At 53.4% G+C, this 18,699-nt stretch overlaps 1 protein-coding gene across 5 annotated transcripts in view; it reads left to right on the top strand.

Moving 5' to 3' along the window:
* The first annotated feature begins 1,970 nt into the window (after window positions 1–1,970).
* Window positions 1,971–18,699, top strand: part of PAX2 (paired box 2) — an 82,311-nt gene continuing 65,582 nt past the window's right edge. For 4 of the 5 annotated variants that reach the window (XM_064269446.1, XM_064269444.1, XM_064269445.1 and 1 more), the window contains exons 1-3: window positions 1,986–2,028; window positions 5,449–5,617; window positions 6,383–6,580. In XM_064269446.1, coding sequence (XP_064125516.1) covers window positions 1,986–2,028; window positions 5,449–5,617; window positions 6,383–6,580 — 410 coding nt within the window. Of the gene's footprint in view, window positions 2,029–5,448; window positions 5,618–6,382; window positions 6,581–18,699 lie in introns of all 5 variants that reach the window. The other variant, XM_064269448.1, reaches the window with a different exon arrangement.

The raw sequence follows: 18,699 nt of genomic DNA, 5'->3' as shown, positions 1-18,699 counted from the left end.
CGCAGACTTCGCCGAGCAGCCGTTTTCGCAGACCCAGGAAAGCGGGGGGAGGGAGAGAAGGAGGGAGAGTTAAAACATCAGCTGAAGTGCCAAGATGATTTATGAGACGAGGGAAAATATTTCATAAAGATCTCCCGGATATTCTGTACTTAACCAGTTGAGAGACAAAGGGCCTCCTTCCTGGTGTGTGCGAACGGACCCGAGCTAGCGAGAGAGCGAGGGAGCTAGTGCTGGCAAGGGCTGTGGAGGCTGGGCCCTCAGCTCCGGCGGGAGCGGGGCTGGGCCCGGCGCGCGGCGCCTCCTGCGCTGGCTTGGGATCGCCGAGCTGGCAGCGGGCGGCGCTCCGCCGCGTTCACAGCCTCCTCTTCTCCCCAGCCGGGGAGAGAGAGTCTTGGTCTCCTGCGTTCTCTGCCGTCCGCGACCGGCCGCTCCACACTGTCTCCCTCCCCAAGCCCCCTCCTCGGCCATCCGAGGGCCCAGGAGCCAAGTCCCCGGGTTCTGCTAACGTCAGTTGGGTCCCACCGGAAAGGTGGGTCCTAGCTGGAGCTTTCCAGTTCGATTCCAAATCGAGTGCTCTGGGTTGCCCAGACCCCTGTGGCCAGGGGACGAGTGAGGCTCTGGACGCAGCGGCTGAACGTGGGACGGGAGAGGACAAACTGCCCGCACTTTGCCTCGGAATGAGAATGGGGGGGGTGCGTGGGCGGGGAGGTACCTCAGGAGGCAAATGCGAAAGGAAGGAACAGAGAGGGAGGAAGGAAAAGCCAGGAAGGAACGGAAAGGAACTCGGGGCTGGGGGTAGGGGAGTTAGGACTAGGGATGAGACTGGCCGGGCTGCGCGGCCCATGCGGGCACTGGCCGGTGGATGGCAGGTCTGGGAGAGTTGGGACTGCGAGCCGCCTTCGGAGAGCGGTGCGCGGCGCGGCCCTCTGTCGGTACCTGAATATTCATTAGACCGGTCGCTCTTTATCCTTATCTAACGTTTATCTTATCGGCGAGTTTCGTTTCTCAGTGTAGTTTTAATCCCGGGCTCCCCCTTCCCCCTCCCCGGCCCGCTTCCCTCCCTCCCTCTTCCTTCGCCCGCTGCTCCCTCCCTCCCGCTCGCTTCCCCCTCCCCTGCCCTCCCCACGCCGGCACAGGAGTGACAGGCGCGGGGCCCTCCTCGCCGAAGCTCGGGGCTCCGGCGCTGGCGAATCACAGAGTGGTGGAATCTATTGCCTTTGTCTGACAAGTCATCCATCTCCCGGCGAGGGGAGGAGGAGGGGGTCTGGAGGGGGCTTTGCAGCTTTTAGAGAGACACACACCGGGAGCCACCGCTCCAGTCTCCGGCCGAGCCTCCTCGCAGCCGCGATCCACCTGGGGCCAGCCCCGCTCTGCCGGCGCCGCTCGGCTCCCTCCTCCCTCCGGCCTCCGGCCGCGGCGGCGTGCCCGGGCCTGTTCCGGGGGCAGGGGCGGCCCGCGAGCTCCCTCCCGCCGGCGCCCGCTCGGACGGCCCGGGGATTGCTACTTCTCTACCAACTTCGCCAACTCGCCGGCACTTGGAGAGACCCCGCTCCCGTCCGGCGCCCTCGGGCCGCCCCCGCCCCGCGCCTTCCGCGACCGCCGCCTCGCGGATGACCGGCTTCCTGGGGCGCTGAGTGTGCTGCCGCCCTCGTCCAGCCTCAAACCGGCCGCAGCTGCAGCGCGCACCATGCGTCCCCAGTGCCCCCCAGCCCGGCCTGCCGTCCCGGGGCCGCTCTGCTGATCGCCCAGCCCGCGCGCCCCGACGGCGGGAACTTGCGGCCCCAGCGGCTGCCAGCCCGGGCAGCCCGGAGGAGTCCCCGCGGGGAGCTCAGCGCGGCCTCCCTCGCCCCCGTGCGCCTCGCTGCAGCCGGGCGCCTGCTCACCTCCCCCCCACCGTCCCTCCCTTTTCTCCTCAAGTCCTGAAGTTGAGTTTTCGAGGCGACACGGCGGCGGCGGCCGCGCTGCTCCCGCTCCTCTGTCTCCCCATGGATATGCACTGCAAAGCAGACCCCTTCTCCGCGATGCACCGTGAGTACCCGCGCCCGGCTCCTGTCCGGCTCGGGCTCTTCGTCCCAACCTAGTCCTGTCCCAAGGCGGCCCCGGCACCCTGCGCTCAGGCCCCATCTCGGAGGCCACGCTGGCTCCTCTCGGCCCCTCATTTCGTTCCTCCTCTTTCCCTTGGCGCGGTGTTTCTCAAGCCTCCAGCTTCCTTTCCCTCCGCCTGTCACCCAGGCTTATCCTCTGCCTGCTTTCCCACCTTCCCCGGTGCCCGGCACCTGCCTTCTCTCCTTCCACCTGATCCTTCTCAGGTCTCCGGGTCTTCTGCAGTCCCAGGTCCTGACTCCTGCGAAACCCCACTCCCTGGTGGCCCTCTTGCCCTGGGTGGGGCACTAATGGGCAGGTAGTTTCCAGGATTGTGTTTTGTGTTGTGTTTTCTCTATCTGTTCTCTATCTCTTTCACTCTTTCTGTCTACCTCCTCCTTCTCCCTTGCCTCTTCTGTACCTTTCTCAAACTAAGAGTTGTGGGTGTTTAGGAGGAGACTCCCAGCGTGGGTAGCCTCAGTGTAGGACAAACTGGCCGCAGAGTGTGGGGGTGGGGTGCCCCCTTCTGACCCTCAGCTCCCAGCAGCTCCCGGGCCTCCTAGGCAAGCTAATGCCGAGCTCCTTGCCGGCTGGCTTGAAATGCTCCTTTCCTCTCCCTTTATTTCTCACCACTCTCCTCTCTCCTTTTCTTGAGTTGGGAGTCCAGGTTGGCACGACATCGTTGTGGTGGTCGTCTTCCCCCACATCTTTCTTGGAGATGCTCCAAAAACAAAGGGGGCTTCTGAGGAGAAATCTAAGTCAATGCCAGGGCAAGGAGAGCAGTTTCCTGGGCCACCCTCGAAGAGCGCAGCTCTGCCCCCAGTTTTGGAGGTACCTGGCTGGGCTTCCACTCCCTGGCAAGGCTGATGCAGCCAGCAACCTGGTCAGGGGGTTGCAGAGAGGGAGAAAATGAGGGGGAAGAACAAAAGGAAGGCAAATGCCAAAGCTGGGGAGAAAGGAGAGAGAAATCAAAAGAAGGGGAAGGAAATTGAAGGAAGAAAATTGAAAGGATTTTGCAGAAAGGAGAAAGGGAGAAAAGTAATAGGAAAATGAGGGAATTATTTTAATAAAATTTGAATTTATCTGATTCATTTCATTCATCTTAGCTTGGAAAACAATTCCAAGATTTTTTTTGCAGTTTTTTTAAAGACAAATAAGATTCTAAATAGAAAGCTCCTCCCCATCAGTAGATTAATAATAAAGGATAATTTGTAACTTTTCACAGGGAAACTTTTAGACCTGATTTGGGTCTGTGCTTTGGAAAACAGAGGAGGAGGGAGAGCTGTGTTTTTTTTTTTCCCCCTTAAGCATATATTTAGCGTTACAAGGGGAGCTTTACAAAATACTCCTGGGATAAAATTGATTTCCCCAAATAATCTCCAAGCGCTGGGGGCCAGCGCCAAGGCCTCCGACGCTGCGGGCCCCTGTTAGCCGGGCTGGAAAGCCTCCCTCCTTTCCGGAGGGAGTGGACCCGGGTCCGCAGCCGTCTTCGCCCTGCCTGCCTACCTGCCTCCCGGCCTGGTCGCCCCTGCTCGCGCTCTCCTCTCTTGCCGATTCTGCGGACATTCTGCCGAGCCGTAGCCGCCCACTGGGTGCCACTTGGAAACCCAAAGTGAAGCAAGGCAAGCAGAAGGGGGTAGGAGAAGGGAGAGAGCTTTGCGCCGGCCGGCCGGCTGACGGGCTGGCAACCGAGAGCTGCAGCCGGAGTCGCCGCCCGGGGCATTCCAGGCCCGACTCTGCGCCAGCTTCGGGAGCCCACCCTGGACCCCCGCCGTGCCTCCTTCCCATCCCCACCCTTAGACTGGGGCCGAAGGGCCGGGCCCGGAGCCCGGCGAGGCTGAATTATTCATCTTTAATCTGCCGGCAGCTGCCGCCTTTTCATACCGGTAACGCGAGTTCTCCCGGGGCCTAAATTATTGATGATCCGGGTTTGGAGGGAGGGGAAGGTGAGGAGTGGGGCTAGAAATAGGTAGGGAGACAAGAGAACGTAAAAGGAGAGGTTCATTTTTCCCCCAGCTTCCCTATCAGATGCTAACTCCCCAGAGGATTCGCCCACCCTTGCCCTTGGTCCCCAGAAGGGGACGGGAGGGAGATGAGGGGAGCGCGTGGGTACCCGCTTTCTCCGAAAGTGGCCTGAGGCTAGCGGGGCAGAGGCTGCAGGTTGCCGGCCGGCTCCAGGCCCGCTTGGCAGCTACAAGTCTGCGCTCAGATTGCTCAATAACTGTGGCTGCCGGTTGATGGCTCTAGGTGCCGGGTTTCTAAACTGCTGCAGGCGAAGGAGGAAGGGGCGCGCGGCAGCGACCTCAGTCCTGGCACCCGGTGTCCGCCTGGCTCCGAGGTGGGGAGCTCGCGCTGCAGCAGGGTTGGAAACCCAGAGCCTTCCTCTTGGCTTGGCTAGAGGAGCAAACGCCTTTGGTGCTCGGTTGCCTGCGCGGAAACCGCAGCTAAGGGGTCAGAGGGATGCGAGCTAGCTTGGATTGGCTGCACAGAGTGCCCCTGAGCCACCAACCCGCCGGGCGGCCTGGACCAGGCGACCTGAGCAAGGTGGTAGGCTGCATATCTGGAGCAGCGCGGCAGCAGGCGAGCGGGAGCAGCCTGCGCTCTCGGCTGTTGCCGGCGCCGCTCGGCGCTCCGCCGCCTCCCGGTCTCTGAGGGCTGCAGACCGAGGTCCCTGCCTCCTCCACCTTCCTGCCTCCACATGGTTTTCTTTGAACTTTAGACATTTTAGAGGCAAGAGGAAAATATGGTCCCCAAATATCTAGAGGCAAAAAAAGAAAGAAAAACGCACGATTAAATAAAAAGAGAAAGAAGTAGGAAAGCTCCGATTAAAAATAAATACAAAGAAACAGGTAGGGAGCAAAAGAGCCCCTAAGAACCGAGTCAACCAGATCCCGATTCCCCAGAATCGCCATCCGCCAAGACCTAGCGCGCAAGGACAACACCCCCTTCCTGCGGCGCAGGGGGGGATCCCTCTCAGCCGCCTGGTCTACAGTCTGCCCGGCCCTTCCCCTCCTAGCTTTCCTGCATTCTTCCCCGCTGGCATGAACTCCCCCTTTCTGTTTTCCCCTACCCACCCTTCCCCTTTTTCTTTTCTTCTGCCGGGCTTCTCCACTCCCTCCCGCACTTTCTACCATGCGTCGTCATGGTCTAAGAACCGCGTTCTTTCGCATCCCTGGGCTCTGCGTCTGCGCTTCCGCGTCTCCAGGGCTTCGCGGTTCCAATCCCCAATCCTCAGCCTTGTGGTCCGCGGGCCACCCCTCTCCGCGAGTCCGGGAACATGCCCCTCCGCCCTGGCCGCGGACCCTGACTAATGGCCGGTCCCTGCTGTGTGTGGGGTGTTGTGTTTTTTTTCTTGTCTCTCCCCAGCAGGGCACGGGGGTGTGAACCAGCTCGGGGGGGTGTTTGTGAACGGCCGGCCCCTGCCCGACGTGGTGAGGCAGCGCATCGTGGAGCTCGCCCACCAGGGTGTGCGGCCCTGCGACATCTCCCGGCAGTTGCGGGTCAGCCACGGCTGTGTCAGCAAAATCCTGGGCAGGTGAGGGCTTCGGAGCTGCCCCGGGCGATGCCCTGCCTCCTTCCCTGGCCAGCACGAGGTCTCCAGCCCCGGGACACTGCTGAAAGCCCCGGACCCCAAGCGGGAGAGGGAGATCCCCTACCGACTCGAGAGGAGCCAGAGCTCTGTTTCTTTTGGAGAGGACGCTTAGGTGGCGGCAGCAGCTTCAGGAGCCAGGGTGGAACAGGGTCACCCAGCTCCAGGGCCCTCTCGCGGAAGCGGCCTGATTTCCTGCCTCAGAAAGGGAGGGACGCCTCTTCTAGCCGAGAAATGCCGACTGGGGGTTCGGTGAATGGGCTAGGGAGCATAAACGAGTCCCCAAGAGGAGAAAAAGCAGCGTTTGGGAGGCCGAGGAAGGATCCTGGCTCCCATGGGCGCTCTGCGCTCAATTGTAAAGGGTTAGAGGTGGTGCCTCGGCCTGGGTGGGCCCGGAGGCTTTGCCACACTGTTCCCCTTGCCTTTCCCAAGTAAAAGCCTGGGTTTTCCTACCCAGACGCACATCCTGGCTGGCGTACCCGCAGCCCACGGTGTGACTGCCTCTACAGGGGAAGCGTCCCCCTCGCCCTCGTCCTCGCCCTCCGCGGTGTCCCTGTCCCCAGCCAAGCGCCCTCTGGAAGCCAGCTCAGCCACGCTGGGAGTTCTCCCTCAGTGCCGCTGTCTTGAGCGGGAGAGCGGCTCAGCGGCCCCGAGCCTACAGCCTCCTGCCGCCGCTGCCTCTCGCTGACCCCGCCGGCCTTCCCGGCGCAGGTACTACGAGACTGGCAGCATCAAGCCCGGCGTGATCGGCGGCTCCAAGCCCAAAGTGGCAACTCCCAAAGTAGTGGACAAGATTGCTGAATACAAGCGACAGAACCCGACTATGTTCGCCTGGGAGATTCGAGACCGGCTCCTGGCCGAGGGCATCTGTGACAACGACACCGTGCCCAGTGTCTCTTCCATCAACAGGTGAGCAAGCTACCCTGCCTGCAGGGTGGGACCCCAGCTCCCTCTCCTGCCTGAGGGGCGGCTCCCCCTCCCCAAGGTCTCAGCTCTTTCTCCAGACTCCACCCTTCCTCCCTGCCCCAAGCCTGGAAGACCTTTGGGCAGGAAGAGGGGACCTGTAAGGCAGAGAGATAGACAGGGCTGTCTCTGGCCCAGGACTGGGCGTTTCCTGCCAGGCTTCACCTCCAGCGTCTTGGAAATGAATCCAAGTGTTGGTGATAATTAAGACTCCAAGATTATGAGCCTCAGTATCTAGAGACAATCACAGCCAAAGCCTTTAAAATGACCAGTGTCTATTCATTGCCTTCAAACAGACTTCCCTTTCTACAGGCGTGCTTGCTTCCCCAGGGGCAGCCACCTGTCCTGGCTCCCCCACCCTTCCTGCCAACCCCCACAAAGCCAGCCTCCCCTGGGCCCAGGCCACACTAGCCAGCTCCCTCAGAAGTTTCCGGTTGGCAGGCACTGGTATCCAGGCCTGCGGAGCAAATGCTGTTAACCACCAGCCAGCAGTTGGTAGGAGGAGTGGAGGAGCTGGGCAAGGAGCGGCTGACCAGGCAGGGAGGGAGAACTCTGGACCCTGAGGCTGAACCCTGGGAGATGCCCCCGACCATCTAGGGTGACTATGTCCAGGCTGAAGTCTTTGCACTGATGATAGGCTTAGGGAGACACAGGCCAGAGTCCCTTCAACACAGAGTAGCACAGGGTAGGTAGGTCTTCCGGTCCCCAAACCGCTGCAATGCGTGTGCATCCCAGGCACATGTGCCCCGGGCCATGGTGCAAGTGTGTCTGTCCGTGGTGGGTCCAGAGCATATAAACGGCAGTTGGGCCCAGGATCCCAGGCTGGTTTCACAGGTCACAGAGCTGTCCAACCTGACATCCAAGAGACCCCTCACGAGTCACACATCAGCCAGGAGCAAATCCCAGAAAGCCTTGGTCAGCCTTTCAACCCTGCCCCCCATTCTATGGCAAACCGCAAATGAGAAAGACTAAGGCTAAGGGCTTCATACCCTTGTTATTCTTTGCACTCTTCATAGGCTCATTATCAGGGCAACTAATAATTCAGATGGTGCTTTTTTCTGAAACTGGCATCACACATCAAGGGTTTTTTTTTTTTTAATATTTTGCAAACGATATGGAATTATCCCAAATCATCCTGAAAACAGCAGGTAAAATTAGCTGGTAGAATGTACCTTGGCTAAAGAAGATTCCCTCTGCCACACTTGTGCTGTAACGTACTGCGAGGCGACCCCAGAAATTATCCCAGTGTGTGCCATCTGTATTAAAACGGTTATTCAGTTATGAACAGGGTAACATAATACTGATCAGCTAATTATACACCCTCCGAAAACCCTCCAGCTCCCTGGGCCTGGCTCAGCCAGGTATTGAAAGCATAGCGGTTTGATATTCAGACACCTTCCACAAAGGAGCTGGAGAAAGATGCTGGCTGATTTGGGAGAGGAATGAGCCCTTTGCATTTAAAAGCCAAGGGAGGAAGCTGGGGAAGCTCTGGGTCTGTGGCAGGAGTGACAGAAGGGGACTAAGCATTGTTTTCTGCTGCTGGTCCTGGGAATGAGTTGGAACCCAGGTCTTGGGAAGAGAGTAGCCGGGGCCAAGAGTGGTCTTGCTGAAAACTGTTGTTGGGACTGGGTGGTGGTGTTCTGAAGAACATTTGTGAGAAATGCTCACTGTTACTAATAGGACTGGCGATCCTTAAAGGAACCCAAGACACAGATGGCTAAGGCAATTTGTTTCTTCTGATGGTGTGGAGGGGCAGAGGTAGTGGTAGCCTTGTCTAGAACCCCTTGCCACCCAACAGACCCCCCTCACTGGCTGAGGTGTTTTGAAAGCAACCCTCACTGGCTGAGATGTTTTGGAAGCAAGGTTTGGCACAAGTTTGGGAATGCCCTCATTCTGAAAAGCCATGGAGAGCATGGGACAAGTGACCCTAGGATTAAGCTCTAGAGGCCTTGAGGTCAACCCATCAGAACTGGGAATTAGAGAAGTGAGCTGAAAGGGAGATGCGAGTGGGAGAAAGAATGACATCCTCTTGAGAGCTGCAGAGTCTGTCAGCACACAGCTCTGTCATCTGAGGGGCTGGGAGGCCTCCTTTGGGTGTGGAGACATGGCCATCTGTGGGCAGGTGTGCTTGAGATGGAAAGAGAATGGAGAAGAGGGATGGGGATTGCCACTGAGAGCACAAGGAGCAGACAAGCTATTCCTGATATCGCTTTGGGGCAGGACTCTCCCATGTTTCACGTTTCGGAAAGAATTCTGGGGGCTTCCCAGTGTGCTGCTGAGTCGAGGCTGGCGGGATGCATCTGGGCACCACACCCTTAGCTTCATCCCTATCAGTGCCTTGCTTGATGGGGAAAGGTTTTTCTGAGATGTGTTGTTTTACTCTAAAGCTTAATAAAGGCAGAAGTTTCTGTGGGTGCCAGTAATGTCAGAACTTTGCCCTTTTGCAGTTTTGAGAATCCTTACCGCAGGAAGAAGCTGGAGATTTCTTCTGTGCAGGAAATGCAGAGTGTTGGGAATGGGTGGTTCTTGCATTTTGAGGTTTATTGGTTGGTGAGGTGCCCAGTATGCTGGGTACTTTATAACTGTGATGAATAAGGGTGTGCGTGTGCTGGTGGTTGGCAAGAAAGGAAGCCCACACATGCTCACCCACCTGAGCCAAATCGTAAGGTGTTTCATTTTCCCCTCCCCCAAACAGATGCTGTCGCCGCACTTGAAATATGCTGTTATGGTTATAAACTAAATCGCTTTTCATGTTTTAAAAACAGTTTGGGCATTCTCTGATCCTGTCGTGATAAAGCCATCCATTCCACATTCTCCATGAGCACATCCTCATAGAAGTGCCCATTTGAGCCAATGGAGTGGGTCAGGGAGCCCCCTTGCCCCCATCACAGGGACTACTGTCAAAAATCCAGAGGGTTGACTAGGTGGCTGAGCATATGGAATTTATCTGAACCATTCTAAATATTGGGTTACTGATCGCTGAGCATGGAGTTGCCAGCTCTTCAGCTTATATGCCACTGCTGTGGAGGGAGGGTGTTTATAAACAGGTGACTTTAGGTTGAAATCTGTTATGGGAAATGGACTGGAGAGGGAAGAGATGGAGGGGGATCTATGCTACTAAAACGGGAAAAAGTCACCTAGTTACATCGCTAAGCAGTTGACTAGGTAGGAAGGATTTTTCTGATTATATGCTGAAGCCTTCTGGTTTGGCTATTGTTCTGGGCAGGGAATACAGCTCCTTTTAAAGGACACACTCCTTGAGTCTCAGGTTATTGAAGATCCCCTGAGGGTTCTCTCTTGGAATGAGCTGACGGTAAGACCATCACTCCCTAGTTTCTTCAGCCTGCCCTACACTCCCTGCTCCTAGATCTTTGGAGTGGACTCTTCCAGAGTCACCCTCACACCGATCACCTACCACCCACACTTTCCCTTAGTCTGTTTGGCTCTTGGTGAGCACATTTATGCTGCAGGCCCAGCACTGTGTTAAAGAATTCTTTCCTGTGTCATTCAGGTATCCCCCCTGGGTCATTCCCAAGTCTTCTTCAGAAGCCTAACAGCGGGGATGACAGTGGTCTACCAGCTGTTCATTCAAAGACATTTCCAAATAAGCTGGGAACCACTCATCCTAGCCAAAGGAACACTGAAGACATGGGCAGGGCTGAGGTCTGTCTCCCTCTCTGAAGCTCAGCTTCCAGAAGCATCATGCAATTGACTCTTGGACTTGACTTGGCATGAAGCTAGGCCAGAGGGGCAGCATTGCCTACCACATTTCCATACTCTTGCAGCTGTTTGGTGGCCAGGGCTGTTGGCCTCATGACAGACAGCCAGGGCAAGTTGGTGGGTGAAGAAAACTCCCTGCAGAGAAATAGGAGACATAAGGACAGGGTACTTGCCTTAGGTGGCCTGGGGCCTATCAGACTGGGCCACATATAGCAGACAAACATTCCAGTTTCTGTTTGAGAAGCCTTGGTCACCTGTCCTCTCCCAGGGAGGGTCACCTGCTGCTAAGGTTGCTCATCATTAGAATAAAATGTGAAACAGGCAAGGCTGTTGGCCTTCTTGGAGTCTCTGAATGGTACAAACAGTTAAGTGCTTGGCTGCTAACTGAAAGTCTGACTGTTCAAATCCACCCAGAAGTTCCTTGAAAGAAAGATGTGGTGATCTGCTTCCAAAAAATCAGTCACTGAAAACCCTATGGAGCACAGCTCTACTCAGACACACATGGGGTTGCCAAGAGTCGGAATGGAGTTGACAGCAACAGGTTGGTTTTGGTTGGTCTTCTTATTCCTTAAAATGAGCTGGAGTTGTTCTTATGAAAAGACCATTTTTGTGTCCTTAGCTGTTTTGGGCTGGGCTTCTTGGCCGGTGTTGTATAGACCTGTCACTTCCTGGTGGCTGGCCGAGGGCAGGCTTTCAGGCCTCTAAAAGGCTTTCAGGTGAAAGCAATGGCTGGTTGCCCTGAGTTCTTACGTCAGCTGGCAACTCTTCAGAAGGGAAGACAAGAGTGGTTGCCCCTAACAAAAGGCCTAGGTGGATTTTGGAAGGTGATGCAAAGAAGAAAAGAGAGGGAAAACCCTGAATAAATAAATAAAATGTGTCCTAACTGTTCTGAGGACTCAATAAAACAATCATATCAAATATGAAGAGGCATAAATCTTGTGTCTGCACAGGTAACCTATTCAATTGCTTTTATTATCACTCAGACTGCCTCCATTTATTACCGTTCACTGCCTGGGCAAAGGAGGCTGCATGGAGGGTGGTCTCCGGTGCAATCCTACACCCCAAGAGGCAACAATCAGCTCATACAGCCAGGGTTTTCGATGGGAGTCCAGGAAGGGCCCATCTGTCTGCATGAAAACCAATCAATAACTCTGTAACCAGAGCTCTTGTCACAAGGAAATGGACAACACAACAGTTCAATACAGGGGCCACAGGGGGAATTAGCCAAGTGGAGATGGGGCCAGGCAGGAGCAGCCTCTGGAAAAGGGAAACAGGGATACCTGGAAAAGGGGACCTGGGGAGGAGTGGGGTTGCAACAGGGAGAGAAAAGTATTTGTGTACATATTGGCACAGGGAGAGGATTACTACACAAAGTAGATCCAAGGAATGAGAGGCAACATTGGAAGTTAGAGTGGTAGGGAACATGCATTTTGGCGGGTAGCTGAGGAATGGGCTTGTTCTGATACACATGGGATGACGTGATTGTATATGTGACGATATGTACTTGTGGATATATCTAGAGAAAGAGTAGCAATAGTAGTAACTGGTACAGAAGATGTATCCACCCTCCTCCCTGAGAGCCTGCATTCTGAACAGGGGGCTCCCTATGAGCCCACATGGAGTGGGCTACTGCTTTCCAGGCTTCTCAGCAGGACTGATGAGGCACACCTTAAATCAGGGACCCCTTTGTCTGCTTCCAGCTTTCTAGATCTCCAGCTCTAGCTACTCTGCAACTTCGCCTCTGAATGCACAAGTCCACCCTTAACCCCTCCTCATTGCTACCTGTAGTTGGAGTTCTTATATTAAGAGGAAAATGTGTGTACTGGAAAGAATTCCTTCCTCACTTCCTGTTCTTTAAAAGAATGTGGCCAATGGTGTTAACCTGGCCTGCCAATTCTCTAAATCCCTGCTGGTTCTTCTCACACCTCCTCCATCCCTCTAAGCCAGGTGTCCAGACCTTGGGTTCTTACAAAGAAAGCAGCTACAGGTATAGGGTGTGCCCAGCTGTGGGGGTGCATCTAGAGAAGGTAGAGGGGCTCCTGACCAGTCTCAGGAGTGGGAAGCAATATCTTCTAACCAATGCCCAAATAACAAGTGAAATATTGAAGAGGTGAAAAATTGAATCACTTTGGGTTTATCTATCTACTATTGAACTACAAATTGAGATGTTTTTCTCCTGTGGGGTGGGGTGTTTTGGTACTATACAGGCTCAACTTTAATATCTTCATGATAGTTTAAGGCATATAGGTTGATATCTTCTGGGTGTGTGGATTTGCGTGTGTTGTGTGTGCCTACCTCTGCCTGCTCGTAGGTGAAGGGGCTCTGAGGCCAAGAGGAGGAAAGGGAGGAAGGCTCACAGGACAGGACCAGCAGTCACAGGCAAAGACTGAATCCCCTGTACTTTAGATCATTAGGGTCGATCAGCGAGGTAGCCACTGGGCCATTGGGAGGTGGCATAGGGGTGGGTTAGTCCTCATTCCATAATTTAGGCAAACTGGTCTCAAATTTTCATTCAACTATTATTGTGCTATAGTGTAACCCTCTGGAGTCCAGTAAGAGGGGCCTTGCTACAACGATGCCATTGTGTAATGGAGAACTGTGTGATAAGTTGTCCATACTTGCTTTAACACTCGAGTCCCCAGCCCAGTTCACGGGTTTAGTTAGGGACCAACTGCATAAACAAGGTGAGGTGAGAATATTGCTCCGTATAGCTAGGGGAGAGCCCTGGTGGTACAGCAGTTAAGAGCTCAGGCTGATAACCAAAAAGGTCGGCAGTTGAATCCACCAGCCACTCCTTGGAAACCCAATGGGGCAGTTCTACTCTGTCGTATAGGGTCACTATGATTCAGAATTGACTCAATAGCAATGGATTTTTTTAATATATATAGCTAGGGGAGGAAAGGATGAGGTAGGATGGAAGGGGGTGGAAGGAAAGGGAGAATGAGGACTGGAAGAGTAAGGACAGAGGTGATGGAGCTGATGGTGAAAGGAAAGGTCTGGGAGCTGGCTTGGCCTGGATGGTTTGGGAATGCAGTACAGGGAATTTCAGAGTTGGGGGGAGGCTTGAAAAGGAGAGATAGGAGCCTGCTCCTCTGAGCCAAGGCTGTAGGTAGCCCTACAAGGTCTTGGAGGTGGTTGGAGGGAGCCAGAGCTCCAGGGTAGCTGGTAGTCTAAGTTGAAGGGGGTATAAGGAGAGGCCTAGAAAGTGGTAAAGGAGAAAAGAGGAGGGCGAGCCAGGGAGGAGAAAGGTGGGCAAGTTTCTGAACAGAAGCCCAAGCAGAGGAAGTGGCTTTGTTGTTGTTAGCGGCCATCTAGGTGATTTTTTGACTCATAGCAACCGCATGTGACAGAGTAGCACTGCCCCAAGGGGTTTTTTAGGCTGTAATCTTTATGGGAGCAGATCACCAGGTCTTTCATCTGTGGTTCTGCTGGGTGGGTTCAATCCGCCAACTATTTGGTTAGCAGCTGAGTGCTTAACCAGAAGACATGGCAGGGGGAGGTAAATTCACAGGGCTGGAGACTGTGTGGTTCCCTGGAGAGTGGAGTGGGGGAGCACAGGTGTGCACCTCAGCCGCCTGCACCAGCCACACACTGCAAGGCAGGCCAGGGAGCTGTGAGCCCACTGCAGTGCAGTCACCAGCCTGGTCCCTGGCAGGCCGGAGCAGGGAAAGTGGGAGAAAGGCCAAGAGGAAGGGAGGGAAGTCCCTGTTTCCTGGGGGTTCCAGATTAGAGCCCCTCCATCCGTAGCCCTTTGGCCACTTTGCTATGGACTTCCTGTCTCAGCCCACACTTCTCTGTGGTGCTTTCCCTCTGCTGTGATTCAGAAATAAGAAGGCCATGATGGCAGCTCCTGGCAAGAGGAGGAGGCAGGGCTGCGTGATGGGGCAGCAAGGTGGAAAGGAACTTGCATCTACCTGGTAGACAGAGTAAGGTTGAGAAATCAGAGAGAAGGATGGGAGAGGCATGGGGGAAGGGGCAGGGCAGGAAGGGAGCACAAAAGTGGCCCCAAGGCTTGAGCAAACAGAGTGAACACGGGCTGAGCATTCCCTGTTCCTGACGCTCCCGTGGGGACCTCTTGGTCTTTGCTGGGCCAGACTACACAGTCCATATCTGGCAGGCAGGTGAAGGAAGCTGAAGGACCTGGAGCCTTGTGGGCAGCATCAGCCTAACAGGGCACAGGGATGGTGAGGGAGGAGCCCTCATTCTGCCCCTTACCCTGTGACCTCCTCTCTCCTAATCCTAGAGGACAACGGGCTGTGCCTGCCATAATGTGTTACCAAGAGAAGCTGGTAAGTGCATGTTGGGCTCCTCTGTGTGGCTCCATTTTGGGAAGAGTGTGTGGGTTGCTGATATCTAGCTAAACCTGGCAAGCTGTCTAAACGGCCTGGCCTTGCAGGGAGCTCTCCAAGTGTCAGTCTTGTTGAACTGGGAGCTTCTGGTTTGCTGTTCAGAGGGCTTCTGGCTAAAGCAGTTGTTTGGTCCCAGAACAGAAGTTCCTGGCATCATCTGGAAGGCCTGCCTCTTTAGGGTGTTAGTGCACTTTATCAGGAGAGGGCAGGTTGAATGGATAGTAGCTGTTCTGATGGCTTGGTGAGTGGGTGTCCTGTCAGGAATGCAGAGGGTCCTGTGTACATGCCCACATCTGGGGGCATGGACACTGGTGAGCTATGTGCATTTGCTCTGCTGGCCATGAGTGTACTGAGTTGTGTAGTGGCTGGGGAGGTGGGTGTGTGTAATCCGTTGCATATGATGCTATAAAAACTGGTACCAGTTGCTTGGCTTGTGTCTGCTAAGATCCTCCATGTTTGGAAGGGACAAAGGTCAAGATATTTATCCCTTTGATACCTTACCTCCCTACCCTCAGTCCCTTCCCCTTTTCCTTCCTCTTTCTTCTCCTTTTGATTATTACTCTGTTAGCTGGTTTGGGTTAGGAGGCCAATCTCAGCTGACTCTAATTAAAGAGTGAAGAGAATTTGATAAGATAAGGAAGGCCATCCTTCCTCTAGGGACCAGCAGAGGTTTTATGTTCCCCTATGCCCTCTGCTTTCCTAAGGAGCTGACACTCAGTGGGCAGCAGACTGTGACTGCCTGGCCTCAGGGAGAGCCAGAGGAAAAGAGGAAGGGTACTTGGGGTTGAGACTTGTGTTCCTTTCTCTAATCACTGTACGCCTAGGAGGGAAAGCCTAAGAGGGCACCAGATGAGAGAGGAAGAAAGGGTGGTAGAGAGACAGCAGAAGACAGGAGGAGAAAAGTGAGAGCCAGAGTGGTTGATGCTGACCATTCCAGTGAAAGCTCAGTTTTTGGCTACAGAAATGGACTGGGTGGGGTAGGGTGGGGTTTGGTGGGGTGGGGTGGGGGTGGGGTCTTTCTATTAGGCAAGAGGCTCTGTCTGCTGGGTTGAGCACGCAGCTCTAAGGTCCAGCTCGTCTGAGAAACAGCTTTCTCGCCCTCACTCTCGACTCACTGCTGCCCTTCCCCAGCACATACACATCTCCTTCCTCCCTGTTGAGCTTGGATCTGAGGACCAAGTAACCCCAGGAAAGCAGTGCAGATTCCATAAATGACCTCCCAGAACGGGTACGAAAAAAGTTGAGAGAAATTCATTTCATGGCCAGTGGCTGCTTAGAAAAGGCGATCCCAGCATACGAATGTGATAAATGTTAACTGAGCATTAATCGCTTTAAAGAGGGCCCTATAAACTTTTCATTTCTAATTAAATTCATCCAGTGATGCTGCCCAAGCGAGTACTCTAGGCCTTTGTTTATGTGGAAAATTAAAATGCAAATATAATGGGATTTATTTCCAGGAGTGGAGTGATGGGCTGGTCCCTCTGGCTACTGGTCTCTAGGCCTATTGGGTCAGATAACTGCTTCTTTGGAGGTGTTGTCCCCCTCAGGACAGATTCTGATGTGAAGGGGAAGGCCAGAGTTCAAGGTCAAAGAGAGTTAGAAGTGGGGAGAAGATGTGGAAAGAATTGAAGAGAAGGAGAAAAAGGCATTAGATGGATGGCCTAGGATTACAGGGAGGCATTTCTTGGTTCCCCTCACCCAATTCACACCTTCTAAGAGAATAAAAGCCCTGGCTGCTAACCAGAAGGCTGGCAGTTCAAATCCACTACCGGCTCTTTGGAAACCTTATGGGGCAGTTCCACTCTGTCCTATAGGGTCACTATGAGTTGAAACTGACTTGATGACAGTGGGTTTGCTTTTTTGGTTTTTGATAAGAGAATAGAAAGGAGCCCTGGTGATTCAGTGGCTAAGAACTTGGCTGCTAACTGAAAGATCGGTGGTTCGAAACCACCAGCTGCTCCATGGGAGGAGGATGTGGCAGTCTGCTTTCATAAAGATCACAGACTTGGAAACCCTATGGAGCGGTTTTACTCTGTCCTACCTGGTCACTATGTGTCAGGATCTACTTGATGGCAATGGTTTTTTGTTTTGCTTTGTTTGTTTTTTTTTTTTAGAGAACAGACCCCAAAACCTTGCTTGTCAATTATACCATCTCAAACCCCATCTGCAGCTCTGGATGAAGGGTGTGCGTAGGAGGGAGAATTTGGAGGAAGCAGCCCTGCCAGACATGTGTGGGCCTGCTCCTAAAAGAACTGAGTGCTCATCAGGAGAGCGGGTCCAGGGCCTGGATTTATCTCCAGCTCTTCGAGGGTTAGCTGCTGTCCACATCATGATTTCACTGGGCTCTTCCTGTTGGTGCCGAGCAGCATTGACACAGAGCAATGGAGCATAGAGGCATAACCTGAGGAGGACATTGTGCATGCAAACCCGCCCGCATGCATCTCTCTCGTATGCAGAGAGAGCGGTTGCTCATAAGAATAAACAAATATACCTTGCAAGGAGTCTTTTAGTGCCTTGATCCCTTTGATAAGAGTGGTAATCCTAAATGCTATTGAATGGAACGATCTAAAGTTCCTGTTTACTAAAACATAAATAAACTCGAGGGAAGAGAGAACCTGGGTAAGAAAAGCCATTTGAGTAGATCAGTTAGAGACACTGAAAGATAGCTCTGCAGCTGTATGGATGAGGCAGTTGTAAATAGCATTAAAAAGTAGAGAGAGAAAGAAAATGGAGTTGGGAGAGATGATAAAAGGCAGAGCCCTAGATCACAAATAGGGGTAAATGTACAGAGTCACAAACCAGATTTACTCCAAGCTTTGCAAAATCTACAGCTTGGACTGAAAATCCGTAGATACCAAGTGCACAGGCAGGCAACTGGAGAGTGGATGAGGCCATGTCAGCACATAAGAGGCTGGATTGGCCGCAATGTGGCCAAACTACTCTCTGGGCTGGACACTGGGATGGGATTGATCCATCGGTTGTGCCGTGCAGGGATCTGATTGGGCAGGGCTCTGTAGACAGTCAAGGGTACAGCCTTACCACATTTTCAAAGGTCTTTAAGCACATGAGTCTCTTGTGAGCTGGATCCATGTTCTAATGGATCTCCAAGGTAGCAACTCATTCCTGGAACGGAGTCTGCTTGACTGGTTTTGTCGAATAGCTACTACCCCGGTCCTCTTTAGTCTGTTTTATTCTGGGTTATTCTTTTCCTCTTTAGTGTTCACTTATGTCTCTTGGAAATGCATGAGCACTTGCTGACAAACAGGTTAATGACTGTGGCAACTCCCATAGATCTGGATGAAAACCAAGAACTTTAGTCAATTTTCTATAGAGGTTGTCAATATGAAGCCAACTATCTGGCAATTTAGAAACATTCACATCATTGATTGAATGTCTCAGTTTTTATTCAGGCACAGAATCAACACCTGTTTTGAGAGAAAAATATTTAAGGAAACAAAGTGATGTGTTTAGAAAGCATCTTTGATGCATTTGGGTCTGATCTCTGGTCTGAAGGGAGAATGGGCCTGGCCGTAAAGTCAGGTGGAGAACTAGTGGGGACAGCATTTAGTGTCTGAACAGTCATAGCTGTTGGGCACTTCCCTTGCCCTGCAAGTTGGTCTGGACAGCAAATAGCTTTGCCCAACTAAACTTCAGCTGTCCATTCGGCCTGGTTTTGATAAGAGAAACATCTTAGGTGAGAATATCAGGGTTCTTGATAGATATGATTTTTCATTCATTTATTCTTTCATTCATCTATTCAAAAAATCTTTACTGAGCACCTACTATATGCCAGGCAATTCGTATGAAGCCATATGGTGTAGCGTAAGAAAGCCTGGGGCTCTGGGAAGAGACTATCTCTGGTTTCACTACTCAGCAGGCTACATGTTTATGAGCAAACTTCCTATCCTCTCTGGATCTCTGTTTCCTTACCCATAATATGAGAATAATCATGAGCTATCTCATAGGTTCTCATAAGCGTTAAATGAGCTAATCTAG

The sequence above is a fragment of the Loxodonta africana genome, chromosome 16 (genome assembly GCF_030014295.1).
Source record: "Loxodonta africana isolate mLoxAfr1 chromosome 16, mLoxAfr1.hap2, whole genome shotgun sequence".
NCBI classification, from domain to species: Eukaryota; Metazoa; Chordata; class Mammalia; order Proboscidea; family Elephantidae; genus Loxodonta; species Loxodonta africana.
The sequence above is the reverse complement of the archived record's forward strand: the minus strand, read 5'-3'. Positions and strand labels throughout refer to the sequence as shown.